Source organism: Brassica oleracea, chromosome C3, assembly GCF_000695525.1.
Source record: "Brassica oleracea var. oleracea cultivar TO1000 chromosome C3, BOL, whole genome shotgun sequence".
Classification (NCBI taxonomy): Eukaryota; Viridiplantae; Streptophyta; class Magnoliopsida; order Brassicales; family Brassicaceae; genus Brassica; species Brassica oleracea.
This window is the reverse complement of record NC_027750.1, coordinates 33,619,755-33,647,035: the sequence shown is the minus strand read 5'-3', so window position 1 is coordinate 33,647,035 and position 27,281 is coordinate 33,619,755. Positions and strand designations below refer to the sequence as shown.

General features: G+C 32.7%; 2 protein-coding genes across 3 annotated transcripts; one reads left to right on the top strand and one right to left on the bottom strand.

Moving 5' to 3' along the window:
* Nucleotides 1-760: 760 nt before the first annotated feature.
* LOC106332676 (mechanosensitive ion channel protein 7) lies at nucleotides 761-3,845 on the top strand. The gene is made up of 5 exons (XM_013771152.1): nucleotides 761-2,492; nucleotides 2,582-2,705; nucleotides 2,779-3,072; nucleotides 3,151-3,353; nucleotides 3,440-3,845. Exons 1-5 carry the CDS (start codon nucleotides 949-951, stop codon nucleotides 3,738-3,740), a joined length of 2,466 nt encoding a protein of 821 aa, XP_013626606.1. The 5' UTR covers nucleotides 761-948; the 3' UTR covers nucleotides 3,741-3,845.
* Nucleotides 3,846-14,033: 10,188 nt separating this feature from the next.
* On the bottom strand, nucleotides 14,034-27,210 carry LOC106328785 (multidrug resistance protein 2-like). 2 transcript variants are annotated; one of them, XM_013767295.1, is made up of 14 exons: nucleotides 26,865-27,210; nucleotides 26,377-26,488; nucleotides 16,200-16,231; nucleotides 15,979-16,101; nucleotides 15,652-15,872; nucleotides 15,485-15,560; nucleotides 15,307-15,393; nucleotides 15,146-15,226; nucleotides 15,031-15,063; nucleotides 14,893-14,946; nucleotides 14,772-14,813; nucleotides 14,623-14,701; nucleotides 14,474-14,544; nucleotides 14,034-14,391 (listed from the first exon to the last, which is right to left on the bottom strand). In XM_013767295.1, exons 1-14 carry the CDS (start codon nucleotides 27,117-27,119, stop codon nucleotides 14,299-14,301), a joined length of 1,359 nt encoding a protein of 452 aa, XP_013622749.1. In that variant the 5' UTR covers nucleotides 27,120-27,210; the 3' UTR covers nucleotides 14,034-14,298. The 2 variants fall into 2 exon arrangements, with proteins under 2 accessions (XP_013622749.1, XP_013622748.1); XM_013767294.1 differs by having other exon boundaries at nucleotides 16,200-16,312; nucleotides 26,865-27,207.
* Nucleotides 27,211-27,281: the final 71 nt, after the last annotated feature.

Genomic DNA, 27,281 nt, shown 5'->3' with positions numbered 1-27,281 from the left:
CAAAAGCAGTAAACAAATTTTGTAACCAACATACAGTAGTTAGTTTCTAATTACCAATCATTAACCATATATGACTCCTCTTACATGTATAAGGAAACAATTGTATACTATTTTGAACAGTTAAGGCTTATCTCATTTCCATCCACTGAATCATTACTGTTTAATTTGACATTTTGAAGATTCATGTGATACCACAAACACCAACCTATGAATCAAATCTTGCATGTGCTTTTAGGATGAAGGAAAATCTATAACCTCTTGACTAATCACACACTTAAGCCTAATCTCATACAACCATTTAATAATTACTAATAACAAGAAATTGTGTCAAAAAAAAAAAAAAATTGTGTCAAATTTTGTTACCTTCTGCTTCTAATCTATGAATTAACCCAGCTATGGATTCTAATCATATCATGGTGATTTATTTCTGAGTATAACTGGAGAAAAAATAAACCACCGAAGTCTAAGGTTTTTTTATCTCCTCCTATATTGACGTGAGGAACAAGGGAAACATGAATAAAATGTCGCAGGTACTCAAGAGAAGGTGTTGTGTTGTGTTTAGGTGTTAAATGTACCAACCCTAATAACAAAAATCATCATCATACCAAAATAGAGAACGTGATATGTGCAAAAACATTGTATTAAATTTAGTGATCGTTAGTCAGAACACGAATTAATTGCTATATTAAGACTTAATCCAACTCATGGAGGTTTAAAAACTCGTAAACACATCACAATTGTTAATACAGTTGAGTAACAGAGAACCAAAAAAGATCATAACGCGATTAAATACAAATAAAAACTCGTAACTCTTTTTCCCAAACTATAACGTAAAAAAAAACAATGCATCATCAGAGATTCAGAAAGCTTCCAAGTTTATGTTTCTAAAACATTCTTGATGTTCATGTCTTTGCTCGTTCTTTCATCTTGTTTTGTTATGGTTTTGCGATGGATTTGCGAAAACCCTTTAACTCTTATAGGTCTTACAAAAAGATCATAAGCACCCAGAGCGCAGGCTCAAGCCTCGACGGCAACAAAGCAGACATGGAACGTGACTCCAGCTACACGGTCTGGCAAGACATTGGAACCGATGATCACACGCAAGGCCAGAAGAGCGGTAGTTTCGATTTCCCGCAATACCGCGATGAGATTACACTCGATGTGGACGAAGAAACAGAGGATATCACCAACACACCAGCCTCTGGGTTAGACGCGTCGAAAGTCTCTTTCAAAATCAATGATTCTTCAGGTTCGGTCCGTTCTCGTACGTATTCCACTTCTTTTTCCTCGGCGACAATGCGGATGAACTTAGACCCGCAAGATCAGGACGAAGAAGTAGTTGTGAGATGCTCATCGATGAGGAAAACAGAGCTCGTCTCTAGGGCGAAAGCAAGATCAAGGCTGATAGATCCTCCACAAGAAGAGGAGCAGCAGTATTCGAGTTGGATGGGGACATCAGAACAGCTAAGATCCGGTTTACTTGCGAGACAATCAAGTCTCGAGGAAGAAGATGATCATTCATTAGCTGAGGAAGATGTTCCTGAAGAATATAGAAGGACAAAGATGGACGCTATAACGCTGCTTCAATGGCTGAGCTTGATCTCCGTCGTGGTTCTGTTAGTGTTGAGTTTAGGGCTTCATTCATGGAGAGACACGACGCTTTGGAAGCTTCACTTGTGGAAATGGGAAGTGGTGTTTCTTGTTCTCATCTGCGGGAGGCTTGTCTCGGGGATGGGAATCCGAATCATCGTCTTCTTTATCGAGAGAAACTTCCTTTTGAGAAAGAGGGTTCTTTACTTTGTCTACGGCGTGAAGACGGCTGTTCAGAACTGTCTCTGGCTAGGGCTCGTTCTCATCGCGTGGCATTTCTTGTTCGACAAGAAAGTAGAAAGAGAAACTCAGAGCGACGTTCTGCTTTTGGTGACCAAGATCTTGACCTGTTTCTTGTTGAGCACCATCTTGTGGTTGATCAAGACGTTGGTAGTCAAAGTTCTAGCCTCTTCGTTCCACGTCAGCACTTACTTTGATCGGATTCAAGAAGCGCTGTTTCACCATTACTTGATTGAGACGTTATCCGGACCGCCGATGCTTGAGCTGAGCAGGATCGAAGAAGAGGAAGAGCGAGCGCAAGAAGAGATCTTCAAGATGCAGAAAGGAGGTGCTGATCTATCGCCTGACCTTTATTCTGCTGCGTTTCCGCCGGAAAAGAACGGGAGTGTGTCGAACAGCGTGAAGACTCCGATCATCCCAAAGACAGGAACTGATAGTGGAATCACGATGAATGATTTGAATAGGATGAATCAGAAGAATGTATCGGCTTGGAACATGAAGAGACTGATCAAGATTGTGAGACATGTCTCCTTGACGACATTGGATGAGCAAGCGCTTCAAAACACATCTGAAGATGAGTCTATCAGACAGATACGGAGCGAAAAAGAAGCTAAAGCGGCTGCAAGAAAGATTTTTAAGAATGTGGCTCAACGTGGAACAAAGTGAGAGAGTCTACAACATTTTATCTTCTTTCTTTAACGATTCATTTCTAAAACCTCTAACAAACTCATATATGCATGGAAACAAAAAGGCACATTTACTTGGAGGATTTGATGAGGTTTCTGCGAGCAGACGAGGCGATTAAGACAATGAGTCTCTTCGAAGGTGCATTAGTGACCAAAAAGATCACCAAATCAGCCTTGAAGAACTGGCTGGTAAATTATTACAACAAGTTTTGTTGTTCAGTTTATGCATTATGTAACTCTGTTCTTGACTTTGCCTAATTAGGTGAATGCTTTCAGAGAGCGAAGAGCGCTTGCACTGACACTTAACGATACCAAAACAGCAGTGAACAAACTCCATCACATGATTAATTTTCTCACTGCAATTGTCATAGTAATCATATGGCTAGTCCTTCTTGAGATTGCCACTTCAAAGTCTCTTCTCTTTTTAACTTCGCAAGTTGTACTCTTAGCCTTTATGTTTGGAAACTCTCTCAAGACCGTCTTTGAATCAATCATCTTCCTTTTCATCATTCACCCTTATGATGTTGGTGATCGGTTGGTGATTGATACTGTAGAGGTAATTTAAAAAAAAAAACTAAAATATGAAGTGTGTTTTTGAGTCTATTTACTTAATCTTAAATGATCAAATGTGCAGATGGTGGTGGAGGAAATGAACATTCTCACAACAGTGTTCTTGAGGGCTGACAATCTGAAGATTGTGTATCCGAATATTCTTCTATGGCAGAAAGCAATCCATAATTATAACCGTAGCCCGGACATGGGAGATGAAGTGCAATGTTGTGTCCACATTACTACTCCACCTGAAAAGATTGTTGCAATCAAACAACGAATCTCAAGGTAAAACACACACATTGTACATAATGTTGTAGACAGCTTAATGATAATCATGATGATCTTTTTTTTTCTTTTGGGAAAAACTACAGCTACATTGATAGCAAGCCAGAGTATTGGTACCCGAAAGCCGATATCATTGTAAAGGATGTGGAAGATTTGAACATTGTGAGGTTAGCAATATGGCCACGACATAAGATTAACCACCAAAACATGGGAGAGAAATTCACAAGAAGGGCCTTGTTGGTTGAGGAGGTGATCAAAATCCTGCTTGAGCTTGACATTCAGTATCGTTTTCACCCACTTGACATCAATGTCAAGACCATGCCCACTGTTGTCTCAAGTAGAGTTCCACCTGGTTGGTCACAAAACCCTGATATACAGGGTAACTAGATGATTCTGCTTCTATGATTAAGTGGATAACCATACTATATGGGTTTTAAAGTAAGAGTGGTATCTAAAAGAAAATGAGAGACATTAAACTATATTTTAGTAATGAGGGTGTTGTATATATTAGATATATATGAAATGCTTATATTTGATGTAGCTTGATTACTTCGATGGTGCTTTTTATTAATATAAGATAACAATAAAAATAGAGATTCTCATAAGATTAGACACACAGAAAACCCCTGGCTTTTAGACAAAATTATATACGGTTCTCGTGTTCTTAGTCATCGTTGAAATGTAAGATTAACTTTTATGATTTCAATTATGAAATCTACCCAAGACCAAACTAGATTTATCTTAATTCAACCCTAGTAGTTTTCTAAAAGAAGAAGAGAGAAACACTGATCTTGATCCATGCTTGGATACAATTCCACCAATTGATGTTCTCTATCCTTAACCTTTGACTTTCAATATTCCTTTGATGGAGAGGAATCAACCGTGTCTTTCTCTCTTTGACATTATTGTCTTTTGTTACGTTAAAAAAAAATACATTACAAAGGAGGGAACATGTGGTTTATATATTGGGCTTTTTGTAGAATTGACCTATAACTTAAAGTCAAACACAAAACTAACTTTTTTTTTTTTGAAAATTGGTTTTGCCCTATTCACCCCACAAGTTCATATAATTTACGAAAATGCCATCAATTTTTTTTTTCTTTTTTTTTCGAAAATGACATTTTTACTCTCTCACCCTCATCATCTTCAAGTAATTACAAGATTGCCATTGTCATCAATACCACAACCACCATGAACAACCAATTTGAAGCTTTTAATGCTCCCAAAATCGATTTACCCTTCTTCTTTTTCCATTCTTGTGAACTAAACACAACATATCTCTCACTTTCTCTCCACAATGAGCTAAAAAAACCCAAGATTTTGATTCTAAATTTTTTATGGTTCATAGAGTCATAGAAGCTAACGATTCTGGGTGGGTTACTTTCGTTTGTGATTCTGTGTGCTTGGAGAAGCCTTATGTATGCTAAGGAACTTATCTCACCAATTTAAGGTATGACATCGAGTTTTTTTCCAGATCTGTTCGTCAGACGACTTACTTGGGAAGTCGTCTGGCTGTAGACAACTTACCTGGAAGTCGTCTGGTCAACGCAAAAAGTGATGAGGTCCTTTTCACCGCTTCATGAAGGAGCATCGAAAGGGCCACATATATCGGTGTGTATTAACCTAAGAAACTGAGTGCTACTTGTGGCTGGTTTCTTTACAGTATGTTTAGTCTGCTTTCCTTTAATGCAGTCTATACATACATGTAGGTCACTAAAATCCAATTGAGGAGGAATTTCACTCTTCACCAACCTCATTCTTTCTTTGGAAATGTGACCTAGTCTTTAATGCCACGAGAAAACTTTCATTAGATGTGCTGTGCTTAATGCTTCTACTTTCAACCGCCAAGTAATACTCGACATTTCAACAAGATTTTCTTTCATAGCAAACAAAAACTTTAATGTTTACCTTCTTATGAAAACAACCCTTCCTTTTAGGACAATCCTACTTGAAGAGTCTCATTTTATTGCAAAAGAAACACTTCATTTCCTTTCGGATTTGACTTTCAAGTCCTTTCAGGAAAAACTTGTTATTCCTTTTGTTCTTTCTACTTGGGATTCTTTTGCTACTACTGACACTTCCAAAAACTACGAGGTTAGCAACTTGATCTTTCATCTTCCTTGATCTCCTCTCCTCTTGAATAAACATAGCCTTTAATTCTCTAATGTTTCATTATCTTTACTGATGTTGTTATTCACCTGAAACTGGCTAATCTCAAGAGGTATAGAGTTCATGATGAATTGGACCAGAAACTTCTCGTGCACCTCCATTTCCAAGGTCTTTAACTTTACAGCCAAATTAGACATGTGGGTCACATGATCACGGATTAGCTGGGACCAGTCAACCATTTTCATAGTTAGCTCATTTATGAGACTTCGTACATTCGACTTACAACCGAATCCGACTATAAATTCCTTCTTATACTATGTCTTAGACATCGACGACTTAACCCTTTCTACCGTCATCAACCTCATTACGTTCAAACTCAGCCTATTAGATTGCTCTCATATCTTACACATAAATTTTTCATATTATGAGCTATCTTCCATAATGGCTGAGAGCCCCACATCAATTACTATGGTGAAGTCTAATGTCATCATACCCAGTGTGAACCGGATCTTTTCAGACCATGAGACCATTGAACTTTACGACAGAGTTAGCAAATGCAAATACATTTGCTGAAGCTGCAAGCTTTAATACATGCTTACCCTTTACTACTTTGAAACTTTACTTCAGATTCTGAAATTAATATAAACTTTCAAGTTTGTATTTAAGCAACCTTTGGGCAATACTTAAACACAAACACTTTCAGTGATGTTAAAATAGACTTTAATGATTAATCATTTCAAACTCAAGTCAATAGTATCCTACCTTTGGGTATAAATACGATCAACTATAGTAAAAGAAATGAGTAATCCTTTTCATATTATTAACTATATTCAATGATCCACTTTTGGGTGATCTCCTAGAATATAGAAAATAAAATAATTGATCACTACAACTTTCATGTCATTTAACATCTTCTTAATCATGATCAATCATACTATATTAATTTTAATAATTATAAGAAAATAACAAGGTCACTTTGGTGACTAACATGTTATAAACTATATAAATATTAAAATATTAATAGGTAAATTTATCTTAATATTACGTTATTATTTCATAACATAATCATTTCTATATTGTGTCAATATTTCATAACACAAATTACCTATTATTAAAATGCAGCGGAAGCATTTTAAACTAAATGAATTATATTGATGTCTCAAACCATACAAGACATTTAACTAAAATATACCGACGGCTCTATATATCACCGCCTAAACTTTTATGATATTATTGAACTACAAATACAAAAAGGTTTAATGCATTCATTAAGCATGCCATGCACACGTTCACTAATACAGCGACAAACAGATTCTACAGAGTTGTGAAACATCCTTCAGTCACACTTTTAGTGGTGACTTTTCACAATAACAATTTAGTAACCGTCAATCAAATTCCAGAATTTAGCATGCAACGTTTCATGCATGTATATAAATATAATTCCAGAAAATATGCTAAACTAGTGACTCTTCACACTATAATAACGGTTACGTATATCCAGAATCTAGTGTACAACCAATTCTATTTTAAGATATGATTATTCTTTCCGTGAAAATCTTTCACAAATTAACGTTACACATGCATGCAGTGTGACTTTTCATCACGCGAACAGTTATTTCTCATCCTTCCTTGCGAAAAGAAATGACAACAACAGGACAAACATAATCCAGACTTGTTTGACCATTTCATGCAATTATATTACGTAACCTTAACAGGAAATCAAACCGCATGCATGCAACCGGTTAACCGTACACTTAAACCTAGAATCTATACCATTCTGTCTCACGCATGAATCCATTTATAACATTCAAGCGTGTGCTCTTATTGTATACTTCAAAGAAACATTATTAGTTTCTGGAACCTTTACGCAACTACGGTTACCGTGTTCGCAACACACCGTGCACATATACATGATATGAACACACCGTGCGCATATACATGATATGAACACACACTTGATAGCAACATACGTTTACTATAACATGGATCATGAACACTCTTTAAAATGGAATTAACCATATATGTTCATGAACACATAAGAACTAATTACAGTGAATTAAATAAATCTAGAATGGCTCTGATACCAAATGTAAGATTAACTTTTATGATTTCAATTATGAAATCTACCCAAGACCAAACTAGATTTATCTTAATTCAACCCTAGTAGTTTTCTAAAAGAAGAAGAGAGAAACACTGACCTTGATCCATGCTTGGATACAATTCCACCAATTGATCTTCTCTATCCTTAACCTTTGACTTTCAATATTCCTTGGATGGAGAGGAATCAACCGTGTCTTTCTCTCTTTGACATTATTGTCTTTTGTTACGTTAAAAAAAAATACATTACAAAGGAGGGAACATGTGGTTTATATATTTATGTTAATGGTTGTGATGGTAATGGTTGTGATGGTTCACGACAATTACCATGTAACCATTTTTTTTTTTATGTAGCCACCTTTTATGTAACCCCCATATACATGTATATAGTATCATCTTTATGTAGTTATTATAAGCTAACTACAAATACTATATATACATATAAATAATCAATAGAGAAATACACTAATACTAAAATGGTAAGGATAGAGGGTTATCAATACACGCGATACTAATACTTTAATCGAAACCAATCCATCACGGTATCGTCTTTTATATTAGAATCCATAACATTAATATGAACTTGATCTTTATACTGAACCAATAGACACATATGTCATATAAGAATATAAAATATTCTTACATTCTCCCACTTGACATTTGTGTCGTCTTAAGAGTTCAATAACTTTAATGTGCACTTTTCATCATGTCCACTTTATCTTTACTAAAATTAAAATTGATCGAATCATGGCGGTTGTATGTCATTTAATCGGCATGGTCCCTTCCATGTATCACAAACCAATTCTAACTTTATATTATCCTTACATGATAAGAACTTTTATTCTCAAATCTTTACCATATGTTATCTATTAACCTTAAGTGTATACACATACTTTAATGATAACATATTTAATAAATCAGAAACTTAACTTTAACTGAATTCCTAGGTGTCAAATCTTAATGAGCATTCCATAATATAATAGCAAGGCTTTATCTATAATACCCATACGCTCTAAATGGCCATTGAACGCCTTGGATGGTAAACCTTTATCTTGCGGATCCGCTATCATTATATCTTTTTCTTATGTGCTCAAATGACACTCTATGTTTCTGAACTTCTCCTTTAACAGACAAGTACTATAACTTAATGTGCTTAGCATCCTTCCAGTGCTTGTTATCCTTTCAAAAGAAGACATCTGCGAAATAATCACCATAATCTCTCAGCGGTTTGGCGTTAGTGTCGACAATCAAAGCCCTGAGATAAATTTCCGCAGGTTCCATACATGAATTGTGGTATGCTTTGAAGCCACAATTCAACCTTAATAGTGGAAGTAGCAATGACAAACTACTTTCCATTTTCCTTTAAATTGTTCCAACAAATAATGGAAACAATACCTAAACGTTGATTTTACCATCAACGCATCCGGCTTAATTTGAATCTGAAAATACAATGACCTTTAATTGATTGGGTCTCTTTTATGTAAGCATGTTCTCGTTGGTGCCTTGCAAGTACCAAAGGACCTTTCTTTGCAGCGTTCCAGTGGTTTACTCTAGGATTACTTTCATATCGGCCCAACTTTCCAATATCAAAACTGATATCAAGCTGAATACATTCAAACTCCCAACCACTAATGTCTAAGGAAATATTTTTATTTCTTTACGCCCCAATTCATTCTGAAGACTTTACATTTTATTAAACTTATCCCCCTTCTGAATTGGAGCTATTCCTATGGAGCATTTTACGATTCCATATATCTCTAAGATCTTACTAATATATCTTATGTGGGAGAAACTCAACAGTCCTTGTGATCTATCTTGGCAGATTTTTATCATGATCACATAAGATGTCTCACCCATATCTTTCACTTCAAAGTTCTTAGAGATACTACTTTACATCATGTAACATGTCTATGTTATTTTCAGCAAGCAAAATTACATTACCATATAAGACCAACACCAAAAAATTTGCTCCCACAGACCTTAATATAGATAGATCGATCAAAGATAATCTCTCTAAAAATATTCGACGTGATGGTATCATTAAACTTTAAATACCAATGTTTGAGAGCCTGTTCTTTGCCAATGAAACTTTCATGTTGGTCCATATATACTTCCTCCTTAAGCTTTCCATTCAGAAAAAACAGGTTAACATCCATCTGGTGAAACTCAAGATCATAATGAGCAACCAAAGCCAAAACAACTATAAGAGAATCATTCTTTAAAAACGGAAAGAAAGTCTTTTCATAATTAATGCCTTCTTTTCTGGGTGAGACCTTTAACAACAGGGCGAGCCTTGTAACTTCCAATGTTACCTTTCGAGTCATGTTTAGTCTTAAAGACCATTTACAACCAACGGTATTGAAACCATCAGGCAACTCTACTAAGTACCAAACTTTGTAATCACCCATAGATTTTTTACGTCTTTGTGGCATTAACCTTTTCCAGAATTGTCACTTTCCATGGCTTTTTGAATGAGATCGGGTCTTCATTAATGTTTAAGCCACATTCACTTTCTATAGCAACCACATAATCATTTGATATGGCAGATTTTCTTCCCTTTCAGATCGCTTTAAAGTTACTTGTGGTTCACTATCTTCTAATTGAATTGTGACAAGTTCACTGACTATATATTTAGCTAGTGAGATCAGTACAACCACATGTTGTTCGATTGTGTATAAACAACTACCTCAGGTGAAGGAACTTTCAACCCGAATTTCACTAATGTCCACCCTTTCGCAGTTCACAACTCCCACTAGTTTTACCATTCTCAATGAACCTAAGATTACCCGATTCAACTATTCTCGTACTATGGTTAAAACAATTAAAATTTATACCCTTTTGATTTTTTTTTTTTTTTTTTTCCTTATTTCTGATGAGCAACCCCATACATGTAGATGTTTCAGGTTTCTTTCCATTCATAGTTCGTAAGGGATCTTAGGAACTTCTTAACTAGGAACCTGGTTCAACACATACGTTGCAGTTCTTAATGCATATATATACCCACAACTAAAGAAGTAAAGAGCAATTACTTAACATGCTTCTAACCATCTCTATTATAGTATGATTCTGCCTCTCTACTACACCATTATGCTAAAGAGTATTGGATATACTGTATTGTGCACAAATGCCTCTACTTTGAAGTAACTTTCCATAGAGCTCAGCTCACTTCTATCAGATCTCACTACTTTTACTTTTCTATCTAGCCGCCTTGCCATCTTATTAGTGAACACCTTTAGGACATCCACAAACTTAGACCTTTCATGCAGTAGATAAGTATATACATACTGTGAGTAATCATCAATAAAAGTGATGAGGTCCTTTTCACCGCTTCATGAAGGAGCATCGAAAGGGCCACATATATCGGTGTGTATTAACCTAAGAAACTGAGTGCTACTTGTGGCTGGTTTCTTTACAGTATGTTTAGTCTGCTTTCCTTTAATGCAGTCTATACATACATGTAGGTCACTAAAATCCAATTGAGGAGGAATTTCACTCTTCACCAACCTCATTCTTTCTTTGGAAATGTGACCTAGTCTTTAATGCCACGAGAAAACTTTCATTAGATGTGCTGTGCTTAATGCTTCTACTTTCAACCGCCAAGTAATACTCGACATTTCAACAAGATGTTCTTTCATAGCAAACAAAAACTTTAATGTTTACCTTCTTATGAAAACAACCCTTCCTTTTAGGACAATCCTACTTGAAGAGTCTCATTTTATTGCAAAAGAAACACTTCATTTCCTTTCGGATTTGACTTTCAAGTCCTTTCAGGAAAAACTTGTTATTCCTTTTGTTCTTTCTACTTGGGATTCTTTTGCTACTACTGACACTTCCAAAAACTACGAGGTTAGCAACTTGATCTTTCATCTTCCTTGATCTCCTCTCCTCTTGAATAAACATAGCCTTTAATTCTCTAATGTTTCATTATCTTTACTGATGTTGTTATTCACCTGAAACTGGCTAATCTCAAGAGGTATAGAGTTCATGATGAATTGGACCAGAAACTTCTCGTGCACCTCCATTTCCAAGGTCTTTAACTTTACAGCCAAATTAGACATGTGGGTCACATGATCACGGATTAGCTGGGACCAGTCAACCATTTTCATAGTTAGCTCATTTATGAGACTTCGTACATTCGACTTACAACCGAATCCGACTATAAATTCCTTCTTATACTATGTCTTAGACATCGACGACTTAACCCTTTCTACCGTCATCAACCTCATTACGTTCAAACTCAGCCTATTAGATTGCTCTCATATCTTACACATAAATTTTTCATATTATGAGCTATCTTCCATAATGGCTGAGAGCCCCACATCAATTACTATGGTGAAGTCTAATGTCATCATACCCAGTGTGAACCGGATCTTTTCAGACCATGAGACCATTGAACTTTACGACAGAGTTAGCAAATGCAAATACATTTGCTGAAGCTGCAAGCTTTAATACATGCTTACCCTTTACTACTTTGAAACTTTACTTCAGATTCTGAAATTAATATAAACTTTCAAGTTTGTATTTAAGCAACCTTTGGGCAATACTTAAACACAAACACTTTCAGTGATGTTAAAATAGACTTTAATGATTAATCATTTCAAACTCAAGTCAATAGTATCCTACCTTTGGGTATAAATACGATCAACTATAGTAAAAGAAATGAGTAATCCTTTTTATATTATTAACTATATTCAATGATCCACTTTTGGGTGATCTCCTAGAATATAGAAAATAAAATAATTGATCACTACAACTTTCATGTCATTTAACATCTTCTTAATCATGATCAATCATACTATATTAATTTTAATAATTATAAGAAAATAACAAGGTCACTTTGGTGACTAACATGTTATAAACTATATAAATATTAAAATATTAATAGGTAAATTTATCTTAATATTACGTTATTATTTCATAACATAATCATTTCTATATTGTGTCAATATTTCATAACACAAATTACCTATTATTAAAATGCAGCGGAAGCATTTTAAACTAAATGAATTATATTGATGTCTCAAACCATACAAGACATTTAACTAAAATATACCGACGGCTCTATATATCACCGCCTAAACTTTTATGATATTATTGAACTACAAATACAAAAAGGTTTAATGCATTCATTAAGCATGCCATGCACACGTTCACTAATACAGCGACAAACAGATTCTACAGAGTTGTGAAACATCCTTCAGTCACACTTTTAGTGGTGACTTTTCACAATAACAATTTAGTAACCGTCAATCAAATTCCAGAATTTAGCATGCAACGTTTCATGCATGTATATAAATATAATTCCAGAAAATATGCTAAACTAGTGACTCTTCACACTATAATAACGGTTACGTATATCCAGAATCTAGTGTACAACCAATTCTATTTTAAGATATGATTATTCTTTCCGTGAAAATCTTTCACAAATTAACGTTACACATGCATGCAGTGTGACTTTTCATCACGCGAACAGTTATTTCTCATCCTTCCTTGCGAAAAGAAATGACAACAACAGGACAAACATAATCCAGACTTGTTTGACCATTTCATGCAATTATATTACGTAACCTTAACAGGAAATCAAACCGCATGCATGCAACCGGTTAACCGTACACTTAAACCTAGAATCTATACCATTCTGTCTCACGCATGAATCCATTTATAACATTCAAGCGTGTGCTCTTATTGTATACTTCAAAGAAACATTATTAGTTTCTGGAACCTTTACGCAACTACGGTTACCGTGTTCGCAACACACCGTGCACATATACATGATATGAACACACCGTGCGCATATACATGATATGAACACACACTTGATAGCAACATACGTTTACTATAACATGGATCATGAACACTCTTTAAAATGGAATTAACCATATATGTTCATGAACACATAAGAACTAATTACAGTGAATTAAATAAATCTAGAATGGCTCTGATACCAAATGTAAGATTAACTTTTATGATTTCAATTATGAAATCTACCCAAGACCAAACTAGATTTATCTTAATTCAACCCTAGTAGTTTTCTAAAAGAAGAAGAGAGAAACACTGACCTTGATCCATGCTTGGATACAATTCCACCAATTGATCTTCTCTATCCTTAACCTTTGACTTTCAATATTCCTTGGATGGAGAGGAATCAACCGTGTCTTTCTCTCTTTGACATTATTGTCTTTTGTTACGTTAAAAAAAAATACATTACAAAGGAGGGAACATGGGGTTTATATATTTATGTTAATGGTTGTGATGGTTCACGACAATTACCATGTAACCATTTTTTTTTTTATGTAGCCACCTTTTATGTAACCCCCATATACATGTATATAGTATCATCTTTATGTAGTTATTATAAGCTAACTACAAATACTATATATACATATAAATAATCAATAGAGAAATACACTAATACGGTAAGGATAGAGGGTTATCAATACACCCGATACTAATACTTTAATCGAAACCAATCCATCACGGTATCGTTTTTTATATTATAATCCATAACATTAATATGAACTTGATCTTTATACTGAACCAATAGACACATATGTCATATAAGAATATAAAATATTCTTACATGAAAACCCCAAAGAAAGGCCAAATCATCATGTTCTCTTGTTTCCTGAAATCGTTTACTTGTTTGCCACACAATCAAGAGCACTCTCTTTATATACTTGATGAGTTGTTACATGCTATATTGACACTATTTATATACTTAAATAGTGAGTTCCTGTAATCACACTTCCTCCCTCGAGCTATTGTTGATTTCTTTGTTCAATGATTGAGGAGGTACATCTTTCATCAGTAGGCTCTGCAAGAAACCAATCATCTGCGCATGGATGAAAAGTTTGGTTCATCATTATTCCTGGACAATCGAATCAAAGTACTCATGAAGGATGAAATGTCCATACCGAAGATAAGGCGATGCACAGAAGGCTAAATCCAGGGAAATAAAATGGTGCATTGTTGGAGAGGAACAACGCTGTACAGATTAAACCAATATATATCAATAGCCTAAATGAAACTTAGCAGTAAGTTGTGTACTTACGGCTTCACAAACCTGTCAGTGGACTGAAAACAAATGGTGCCACAACTTTCCCAAAGGACTTCACTCCAGATATGCATCCTTGCACTTTCCCCTTCATCAACTCAAACATAATTCACAGAACCAACACTCAATCCTACAACAAGATATATACTAATTCCTACCTGTTCACCGGGTCCGACTTGTCTTGAAGCAATACCACAAACCTATAACCAAATTGTTTAGAGTCGGTTAAGTAGAAAAAACACCATTGTTAAGAACTAATGATAATGTCAACATTCTTACTGATGGCATCACAATTATGGCTCCAGGTACAAACACAGTGGTGAGATAAGGAACCTGAGAAATTAGAAACAAGAAGAAAACATAAAATAATATTGAGATTTGAACATTGACTCAAGTCCTTACTTTCAACCGACTCACCCATGGTGCCCAAGAAATGCTGACAATGGCCATCTGCATCAGAAACACATGCACCATTCTAAATACATGCCGAGATCAATTATTTAGGATTTCAAGACAAAAAAATGCTGCTTACGTTCATAAATTCCATAAAAAGACCTGTTGATAAAAGTTTGCGTTCTCCAATGCTAGAGGCAAATCTTGGCAGTACAAACAGCTGATGATAGTAAATTTATTTAAGGCATGATGTACAAAAAATATTGAAGTGTTATTTACACATAACTCGTAATTAATTACTTGAGAGATAGACCCAACGATGGTAATCAACAGCAGGAGATCAGCAAACTGGTTCTTGTCAAATCCAAAACGCGCTTTCAGAAAATACTACATAGTTACAAAAAACTTCATATGTTTTTATTCATTAATTGATAATAATAAAAACACTCAAATATAAAATGATATATATGAGCTAAACCAAGAAAGCAGACTGCATTCCACTATCTGAGAAACTGCTGAAGAACGTAACAACCAATGCTTGCACGAATATGGTACTGCAATAAAAATCCGTATTGATTACCAAAAAAGGAGCCATATCCATCATTATATCTAGATTGATATATAAATACATGCATTTAAATATACCTAGTTTTCATCAAGAATATCATATCTTTCAAAGAAGATTGCTTCTTGTTAAATACCCTTGTTTTAATGGCTGCGTCATTTAGAATCGGCTCTGCTAACATCGTAACATCACTGCTAGCGTGCTCATCTTGATGATGATGACGAACTTCATCATTGTTTAGCCTTTTCTTTAGGAAAATTCTCATGTACAACAGACCAACAAGAAAAGATATAGCTGAAACCTAATTTATACACACAAAAAGCATGGCTCTTATTTTTCGAGATAAAGTTCGATTGATAAGATTTTGAATCACACATGAAGATTTGACGTTAAAGAGGATAACTTACCTTAAAAATCAATGCTACGGGTAGAAATCGAGCAACTAATGTTCCGCAAAGTGCAGAGATCATTTTGATACCAGCTAAAATGCTAAACGCTGATATTCTTGTTCTGTCGTGAATATTTTCTCCCTGAAAGTTAAAAATGAAATGAAGTAAAATGACACAAATAATAGAGATATTTTATTATACTAACAATAATATCAACTGGGAAAACAGAGAAAAATTACCACATAAGCAAAGGCGAGGCAGTCAACGGCACCTTCGCATACCAAAGCGGTCAGAATCTTGATTATGTAAAACAGGTAGAAAAAATGTGTATCCCTTCTGTAGCCTAATATTACTGAGAAAGAAATATTTTCAGCCGCATAATCTTGATTTTATTTTTCATATCAGAAAATATTTTAAGAAATGATAAATACGAAAATTGATGTGTAATACTAATACGAGGAGAGAGGGGTGTGATTGGTTGGATTGTAACCTTAAAATATGTGCTGCTATAAAATTTAGACTTTAAAGTTTTTTTTGCTGTAGATGTATACTCTAAAAATTAAATAGAAAAAATAAAGACACTAGAAATATATTTCTACAGCCACATATTTTTCCTACAGTACAAAAAATATTGATGTATTAAATAAAGGGTTTACACCCATTTTTTTATTTTTTTTGTAGTTTTAAAAATTGACTTAAAGCATGATTGGTAATTTAAAAACTGTAGATAAAAGTTAAAGCATGCATTTACATTCCAACTAATCACTCCATAACGGATCGAAAAGCCAGTTCAAGTTTGTTAAATACCAAAATAATCTCTATTATGGGGTATTTTAGATATCCGTTTGGTTCAGAAAATACATGTGAATCGAACTAGTAAACAAAGTATACATACATATAATATGACCTACACATACATACTCAGCATCTCATGAATGCCCTAAATTGTATTTTCATATATAAAAATAAATCATTTTAATTTCAAATATATCAGATTTTTAAAATTAAACTATTTTACCTTCTCATCAAGTAAGATAAATTTTATTCCTATGATTTTATTTTTTACAAAAAAAATTTCTTTTTACTTTTCCAATAATGATGTTTTTATTAAGTTATTATAGTTTTAAATAATTTTTCGTTGTTTATTTGATGACATATTTCCAGATAATAAATTTATTAAAATTTGAATTAAAAGAAAAATACTAAATAAAAAAGCCTAATAAAGTGATATATGATACTTGTCTTTTTTTTTTTATCAAACACGTACAAACGTAAATTACAGTAATAATAATAAGTGTTGTATAAACACAACATCATATACAAACATGTGTTTGATTTTATTATGTGACCAAGCACATTAAAAAAACTAAACACAACAACATTCTTAATTATTATTAAATAATTATAATATTTATAGGGGAACTGTTTTTGTTACATGTCATAATCTTGAATCTTGTTATTGTTATGCGTTGTGATCATCTTAATTTGAAACGTCGGAAAACTAATTTTAAGAAAATTATTATAAGGAAATTGTTTTTAACACATGTTACAATTATGTTATTTTAAATTTTGAGAAAATAATTTTAAGGAAACTTATTTTAACACATGTCATAACTTTAAAAATATATTAATATGTGTCGTAAGCAACTTTATAATAAGATAGTATGTAATATACAGTGGAATACCATCATTGGATTATTTTAAAGTTTCTAAAAAAAGGTCCAATTGGTTTTGATTTTATTAAGAAAAAGAAGGTGGTCCAATGACACCGGCCCGTTAGCCTTCACCAATCACCTCCTCTTAGTTGACGCTGACGTTGCTCAATGAAACCCACTGATGCTGCAATCTACTATTTTACCAACATGTGGTTTTTGTTGTTGTAAATTATAGGTATTAACATGGGTATTTAGATATTCGTTGGGAGATAGGAATTGGGAGATAGGAATTGATCATGTTCAGATTTTTTTGGACATATGTATATGTACCTATAGAGTTCATTCTTTACATTTATTAGACAAACGATGGTTGATTACGAGTACTGCGGACAAGCATATCCGCCTTTTTGTTCTTCGTTCTAGGAATATTTATCAACATTGAGTGGGTGAAACTCTCCTTTAGTTTCCCTATGTATTGTAGATAAGTTGCAAACACCAGCCGTTCTTCGGGTTTCGAAACTATCTTCACCAATTGTGAATAATCGTTTTGTTTGCAAATGTCACATGAAACTGTCTTAAGTTCCTCATACTTTCCATTGCCCATATCAAAACCTCTATTTCCAAATGAAGAGGCTATTTTACATTGTTTTCATACTCTATTACGTGAACCCTATTTCATACATACGTATTTATATTCATTCATAGATTTGACCATATCATCACCACATGTTTCCCCTGACGAAGCGAAAAATGATTTGTATTAGAAGAAATTTATTTTTTGATTTATGGATTTGTTTTCATTTATGAAACTGTTTTTGTTTTGTTTAGACATGGTTAAAATTTATATTTTGCGGTAACTAATTTTTTCGATTTATTTTATCTATTTGAAAATAATGGATGATGGAGATTTCTATTTGGCATATAGTGAAATTAGTCACAATATTCTTAAAAAAATAAAAAATATTTTTCTCATTTGACAAAGCAAGAGGCTAATGTAAGTACTGTAGCAGTTAGCATAAAGATAATTGAAGGTTTTTGAAGAGTAAATATGATAATGCCAATGCAAATTAAAATTGTTTATGCATTGTATTCTCTTGAGTCTCAAAGAATTTTATTGAGCTTTGAGAATATTTGATGAAATGAATATCATATTAAGACTAGGAGTGAAGGAAATAATGAATACCTTCAAATTATTACTCATAGCTCTAAAATACTGTGGAAAAATTACATGAAATCTCAATGGAATCGTATTATACTAATTGAGTCAAATGCTTTAATAAACCAAAAGTTTACTGAAATTGTTTGGCATAACCGGTTCGGCCATGCCGGTTCAGAAATGATGCAAAAGATGATCACAGTTTTTTGTGGACTTTCATTGAGAACAAGAAAGTTTTACTTAAAATGTGATGCTTTGTCACAAGAAAAATTAATCATACGGTCTTCACCGGCAAAGATAAACATCCTGAAATGGATACAAGGAGATATTTGTGGACGGATTCATCCACTTTGTGAAACATTTCTACATTACATGGTTTTAATTGATGCATATACTAGATAGTCCTATGTATATTTGTTGTCGGCCCATGCAAAACTTAGCGTATGCTTGCTCAATTAATTAAGTTACAAGCATATTTTTCAGTTTTTTTTCTTTTTAAAGCAATTCGTCTCGATAATGCTCGTGAACTTACATCCCAGGGTAGGTGTTGAACATCTTGTAGCACATATTCACATACAAAATAGTTTAGCTGAATCATTAATCAAACATCACCAGTTAATTGCTAGACCATTACTTATGATACCAAAACATCTAATCTCTGCTTGGGGGCATGCCATATTACATGGATCAACATCGATACATTTTAGACCAACGAGTAATCATCAGTTCTCCCATCAAAATTGTGGGTCAGGAATCAAATATTTTTCATCTTAAAATATTTGTTTGTGTGTGCTGCATACGTCCAAATTTCTCTACCACAACAATCTAAGATGGAACCTCAAAGTAGGTTATGAATTTATATGTTGGATATTATTCTCCATTGATAATTAAGTATTTTTGAACCATCCACGTGGGATTTAATTAAAGCTTGATTAGATTGACATTTTAATAAGTTTGTCTTTCCAACATTATGGAAAATTAAAAAATTGGAAAAAGAATTTAAATAGAATGAATTATCATTATCTTGATTCTCGGACTAAAGAATGTGAGATAGAAGTTCAAAAGATAATTCATTTGCATAACTTAGCAATTTAGTTGCGAGACGCATTTACTGACTCAAAAAGTCACATATACCAGCCGTAAATACTCCAATTATAATAAATATCCAAGAATGACAAAATCAAACTGCTAATAATTCGAATGCACGACTGAAGTGTGGTAGAGCTATTGGTTGGAACGATAAAAACTATCGGAAAATAAAAGGAGCAAAAATGGGAAATGGTCAAACTGAATATTTTCGAGTCTTCAACATGAAAAATAAAGAGATTCAGGTACCTGAAAATATCAGATCTAAACTAATTATATCATGTCTAGAATAAAGTGGAATCAAAAGCAAATCGACATCAATGGAATTTTTCACGCAAGATAGCACTAGATATTATGGACGAGGATCATGAACCAAATCTATTGCATAGTGTAAACAGAGAAATGATTGGCCAAAAGGGAATGAAGCAATATGCGCAAACTTGAAATCTCTTACGAAAAGTATTTGGACCAGTAGTTCGTATTACCTCAAGGTATAATGCCAGTAGGACATAAATGAGTCTTTATGTGAAAGAAGATCAAAATGGTAAAATATCACAATTTTACCAAAGCACACTTAGTTGCTCAAATATTTTCACAAATATATTAGATCGATTATGAATAAACATATTCTCTCACTACTTTCAGGTTCTTTATATTTCGGAAATTGAAGAAATACTATTTATGATTAATGGATGTCAAAATATAATTATATGGTCTACTAGATATTGATTTTTTATATTAAAGTCGTAGAATGGTTTAACTTGCTAGAAGCAGCAAAATCTATTTCTCGAGAACAATACTGCATAAAGTTAAATCGATCATTTTGTGGACTGAAACAATCAGGGTGTATGTGGTCTAATCACCTTAATGAATACTTGTTAAAGAAAGACTAAAAATGATCCAAACAGTCTATGCATTTTTATAAATAGATTTAGCCAAGGATATGTTATAATTGCAGTGTATGTTGATGATTTAAACATTATTAGAATTCCTAAAGAGATTTATCTAGGCAATGAAATATTCAAAGAAAAAATTTGAGATGAAAGATCACGAAAAAACATAATTTTGTCCGGGATTACAAACTGAGCACTTGAAGAATAGAATCCTAGTGCATTAAACGACATACACATAATGTGCTTATAAGATTCTGTAGTCCAATGGTTGTAAAATCATTTAAAGTGAATAAAGATCACTTATGTCTTCTAGAAAACAAGTTCTTGGTCATTATGTACTTTACTTAAGTGCAATAAGAGCATTAATGTATCTTGCTAGCCATACAATGCCTGACATATTAATTTGCAGTAAATTCGTAGACAAAATTTAGCTCATGTTCAACTCGTGGGCACTAAAATAGATTAAATATATACTTTGTTGCTGTACAAAAGATATGGGTCTATTCTTTCCTAACCCATCCGAGAAAGATTTGACTGGCTTTGTAGATGCATGATACCTATATGATCTCTACAATGTTAGATCACAAACATGATATGTTTTCACATATGGTGGTACCGCTATTTTTGGCATTATATGAAGCAAACCAAATACACTTCATCTTATAGTGCAAAGATTTTGGTTATCCATGAACGCAGTAGTGACTTATGATATTTTTTCAACATATACGAGAAAATTGTGATATATCTGTAGTGAGAGAAGTCCAACAGTGATATACAAAGAAAATGTTACATGCATTGCATAACTCAAAGATAAATATATAAAAGGAGATAAAACAAATTATATTCTTTCGAAGCTTTTTTCTATCCGAGATCTGTAGAAGAATAAAAATGCTCATGTTTTACAAGTTTATTAAAATGAAAATTTAGTTGAAACGTTCATAAAAGCACTTCCAACTGTTACATTCAAGAAATTAGTTCATATGCACCGTTTTTAAAGAGGAGCTCTATAGATAATCACATATGTGGATAATCATTATAATGTTTATCTTCTAGAATATCATATCGTTTAGATAATTTTAAATCTTTCGATTGTATCCATATAAATATAGTTCATTATTTATGGAATAAACATGCAAAAAATTCATTGCTCATATTCTGTTTACAATAATATAAGTATATGTATTTTTTATTTGAAAAATATTTTTTGCATTCGAGCTTTTACGTTAAAAGTTACAGTAGTTAATATCATTTATACCTTTAATGAATAATAAATAATTAAAATTTTATTAGATACCCTTAATGATTTTTATATATAATTTACTGTATAAATAAAAAAGAATTTTTATATTAGTAATTTAATATTTTTTATAAAGAAGATAATTCTTATATATTGTATTGTTATCTTGAAATAATATTTTTTTGTTATAAAAGTTAAAACAAGTAAGATATAAAAATATTAATCAGGCAAGAACATTTGTATAAATATATTTTCTAAAAAATTTCTAATATATGAGTGTTTTTGAAATTTCAACACAATAATAAACATATATATTTTAAGTAAAACCACTGTCATATATAAATAGTTTTATATTTGATTTAAAATTTTGGAAAACATAAATAATAAATTATCGAGATGTTTCTTGAATTAACAAAAATAAAATAATAAATATTTTATAAGAAGAGTAAACCAGCATATCCGGGCAAAATACCTAGTATTCAGATATTTACAATATCTAAAATACATAAAATATCTAAAAATCTAAAAATATCTCTAAAATAACTATATATTTGAAAATTCATAGCAAACAAAAAAATACTTAAAATATTAAAATACCTTAAATTGACTAATATTTAATATTTTTAGCATATAATTTTTTGGTAATCTTTTTTTTCTAAAGCATATTTAATAAGATATATGTACTACTCTATCTGCGTACACAGAGCCGGCTTAGTTGCAGGGGTGGGCACGGCGATCACCCAGGGCCCATAATAGGGGGCCCACAATTTTTTTAGTTTTGTGATGATCTAAAGAAAATAGTTTTATAGGTTTATTCTCGTCTTGCTATTTGGAACTTTTCTTATCCCCGTAACTTTTTTCCCCTTCAACTATGATTATGGACGATTTTACTTTCGATAAGATAATCAATTCAGTTTAAACCCCTCCCTGCATCTTGTATCTCTGTGTGGTGACTGAAAACTAGAAACCGGTTTGAACACAATTTCAGTTTTGCAATTTCTTAACATTTTAAGTTATATTCATTGTTGTTGACAAAAAAACAAACCAGAACCATATTATGATATCATCCCCTATATATTAATCCTAGAGCATTACAACATATTTTCGTAGCCACGTGTCATTACGAGAATGATTCTTAGAATTGTTAAAAAAATAAGTTGGTCCATATAAACATATACTATGTTTTTTATTAAGCTAACTATCAAATTAATTAGTAGTGTACAAATGAATATTTTTCTTTTCTTAAATAAAAGTTACAGAATTACCTAATAAGGTTAACATATATATGATAATTAATGATTATGAATAATACATATTTGATAACAATTTTTCTAACTTCTCTCTTTTTTATTTAATTTTATACTATTTAAAGAAATTTAAAATCACATTGAGCATATAATAAAAAAAAATAGATTTTTTCTTATATGTTATATTTTGAATTTTTAAAAACGACTATAAATTACTAAAAAAGGTAAAAAGTCTCACATTGAAAATTTTGTGATCAATGGTTTAACTTTTTTTTTTTTGTTCAAGCAAGATACAAATGATCATATATCGTAGGGGTGGGCGTTCGGATACACGTTCGGGTTCATATCAGATATTTCAGTATAAAAGTATAGAACACGTTCGGGTATTTCTACACTTCGAGTCGGATTTGGGTATTTTATGTTCGGGTTCGGATATTTTGGGTCGGGTTTGGATATTTAAATTTTGAAGAAAAAATAAATAAATTATTCATTGTTTAAGTTTTTGTATTTAAAATATATTTAACTTAACCGTTTTTCTAATTTTTAAAAGATTAAACTATTAAAAGGTTTGGAGATAAAACTTTAAAAACAGAAAGACACTAATTTAGTTGTTGTTTTGAAATTTTTGATGCAACTTTTGTTTATGCAAGAAACAAGAGCTTGATATGTATTTTAAGTGAGTAACAAATGATTTTGTCCATAAGTATATGTATATTATCTAATGAGTAAATATTTTGAGTAAAATGAGAGAAGTAAACTAGAAATAAAGGGTTTAGTTACTTATGTTTGGTTATCTTCGGATATCCATTTGGGTTCGGATATTACCCGTTCGGATTCAGATATTACCCTTACTGTTGAAATAAATCATTTGTTTTGTTGTTATAGAATTAGATGATTTTTAGACCGAACCGGTGAATATATACTAAACAGACGTTTATATTTCGAGTCTGCACGTATATTCTATAACATTTGATATATTAGATTTTAACACAGTTTGCCGGTGATTTTTTTTTCAAAATTTTGATTCTTATATATGTATCTGGAATGAAACTAATTTTTACATATGTCCATTTTTTAAATTGACACTTATGTAATTCACCGTATTCATAGAATAAGTTAAAAGAAAAAGAAACTTAACTCATATTAATGAAACAAAGACCATAACGAAAGCAAAATTTTATAGAGGTAGAAAATGAAATCACTTATGGAGAGTCAATAATAAACAAATTGGGAGAAGAAAACATATTCCTCTTTCGTCATTATACAATCGATGTTGCCTATTTGGTTTCGGTGATTTGTGTCGGCCGCAAAATTTAATTTCTTTTTGTGCGTATGAAGTCTTATAAAAAATTAAAATGAGATGTAATACGTTCACTTTTCAACAACGATGATATATTTAAGATACCAACATTTGTGTTGGTCATTTTATAATCGATAAAAATTGTAGTGTTACAAAATGTTAAAATCATTTAATAAACAAACATTATTATAAAAATCCCGCGCGGATTATCATCTAGTTATTGTTATTTGATCAAGAGGAAACCCATTAGAATAGACTTTATAAAATCACAAGTTTTTGTGAATGTATTTATTAACGGGTCCTGTTATTTTAAGATATTTATTTAGTATTACAGATCAATTTTTATGTACTAATTTTTTTCAGGTTTGCATTTATCTTTTGGATGTAGGCCTGGGTTCGCGGGTCAACCCGCCCCGCACGACCCGCCAACCCGCGGATCGTTTCATTTTTTTAGTTAAAATTTCGACCCGCTCAACCCGCAAAGAAATAAACTAATATCCGCACCCGCCCCGCTTTATTTTGCGGGTAACCTGCGGGACCCGCGGGTTATATTTTTAATTAAAAAATAATTATTTAATTAGTTTTTCTATAAAATAATATATTTATAAGTAATTTTTCATATTATTTTTTTTAAAAAATTAATTATTTAAAAAAAATTAATTATTTTTCTAAAAGAATCGAATTTTTCAAAAACAAAATCGAATTTTTCAAAAAAAAATGATTTTTTTTATTTTTTATTTTATTTTGCAGGTTGGCGGGTATCCGCAAATCAAAATCCACCAACCCGCACCCGCCCGGCAAAAAATAGTCTTAACTCGCACCCGCACCCGCGACTTGATTTTTTCAAAACGCTCGACCCGCACCCGCCCTGCGGCGGGTCAAATGGGGCGGGCCCGCAGGCTTTGATTTAAATTCCGAGGCCTATTTGGATGTTCATGTTCCCGAACCATATCTTATTCTTCCTTTTACTTGCATTATTTTTTCAGTCGCACAAAAATGCGCTTCGAGTAAATTTGTAACAAACTTAAGTGTTAAGGATTTTTTTTTTAGTTTCGCCCCAGGGCCTACTGGATGTGTAAGCCGGCCCTGGGCGTACATGAACCATCAGAACTAAACTGAACCTACAATTATATTGAGTTGGTTTCAATTTGGGTTTTCAGTTCCATTAGTTCCCAGCCCTAGCAAATACTATCTTACGTCATTTCAACCCAATAGAAATCATGTTTCTCTTCTGTTTATATGTACTGTTTAATTTACTTGCGTATTTAGATATGATAGATATTAGTGTGCACCTTTCATTTAGTCATTTCATATGAAACTGTAATAGATTGATTTTTTGTTTCTTTTAAAATTTCTGTTGTGTTTGTCTGTCATAAAGTGTGCACCTTTCATTTAGTATTTACTAATCGAAGGAACAATGATGATGAATCGGCGTGCCAATAGTTTTAGTGGACCATAGTTTGGTTTCTTCCACGCGTTAGTTTCCTAATAAATTACACATATCATATTCGTCGAATCTTGTGTTTTTATACTTTATACTTTTATAGTGAACAATATAGACAGCGAGTTTTATTTCTGTGTCAGTTTGTTAATGCGTCTAAAGCATCATTATCAATAAGTTTATGTAGCAATTGTTCAAATTAAAATACAAAATGTTGAATCAATTAGCAATTGACACATATTAGATAATTTTTTTTTTAAGTTGAAAAGTTTCTCTGAGAAACGCTACTCTTTCTTTTTTTCTCTTTCTATTTATTTTCATTATTTTAATTTGGGAAAGTGGTCAATATTATCCCCTCAATGTCTAACGAAAGAAACGTAAGAAAATGTGTGAAAACTGACCAGGAGGAAGAATGGAGAGACACATGGGAAGAGTGAGAATTGCTTTAATCCCATATCTGTCTGATAGATTCCCAATTACTGGCATCATTACCATAGTCCCCAACCCTATTGCCTTCATCAATAGCACACATTATCGCACAAATACTATTACTTAACTGTTGCTTAAATCGGTTAAACCATTCGAATTATATGGTTGCAACAGAAAATATAAATTATAAATTATATAAACCAAGTCAAAGAAATCATAAATATTTTTTAAACATCATTTGCTTAAGAAAAATTCAATTATCTGAGTGATAGGTTCTAACAACAAAAGAGACAGAAATAGATATGGAAGCATCTGACATATTGAGTTCACGCAAAGATTTTAACAACAAAAAACAAAACTTTAATAATCAAGAAATTCTGATAAGATTAATTGACCAAAAGAAAATCAGGTTAAGAGAAAGTAAAGGTAGAAACTAATATATATAAGCAAAGGTGTGTACCACTTGCTGGAAACCGGTGAGGTAGACAGCGAGAGAACATGAGTCGTCTGGTCTGGAGCAAACGGCGGCGACGGTGACGTCAGTAATCACAGGTGCTTCCATGAATCCTGCGAAGCCAGAGAGGAACACAATCGTCAACATGTGCCTCAACCCTACAAACCCGTCCTCCATCACCACTAATAAACCAAATAAAGTGTAAGATTTGTTTCGATTTTGCCAAAAGGAAAAAAGCTTCCTTAGTATCCAAGAGAACATATGTTTTCACAAGTCGGCAGATACTTTTTTCAGCCTATTCTTTACTTAAACAATTCAAGTGAATCATGATCACATCAGATTGTTAAGGACATTTTGGTACTTTGTGGACTCCATCAATCAGTCACTATCTCTTGTGTTCATTTAAGTTACGCATTACTAATG

Bases quoted from the DNA above. Each gene is read 5' to 3' on its own strand.
- LOC106332676 (XM_013771152.1), top strand. From the start codon at position 949: ATGGATTTGCGAAAACCCTTTAACTCTTATAGGTCTTACAAAAAGATC. The intron at 2,706-2,778 runs GTAAATTATTAC...TTGCCTAATTAG, and splicing joins CAGCCTTGAAGAACTGGCTG to GTGAATGCTTTCAGAGAGCG. The intron at 3,354-3,439 runs GTAAAACACACA...GAAAAACTACAG, and splicing joins ATCAAACAACGAATCTCAAG to CTACATTGATAGCAAGCCAG.
- LOC106328785 (XM_013767294.1), bottom strand. From the start codon at position 27,119: ATGTTCTCTTGGATACTAAGGAAGCTTTTTTCCTTTTGGCAAAATCGA. The intron at 15,561-15,651 runs GTATATTTAAAT...TTTTTATTGCAG, and splicing joins ATATTCTTGATGAAAACTAG to TACCATATTCGTGCAAGCAT. The intron at 14,392-14,473 runs GTATGGACATTT...ATCCATGCGCAG, and splicing joins TGTGCATCGCCTTATCTTCG to ATGATTGGTTTCTTGCAGAG.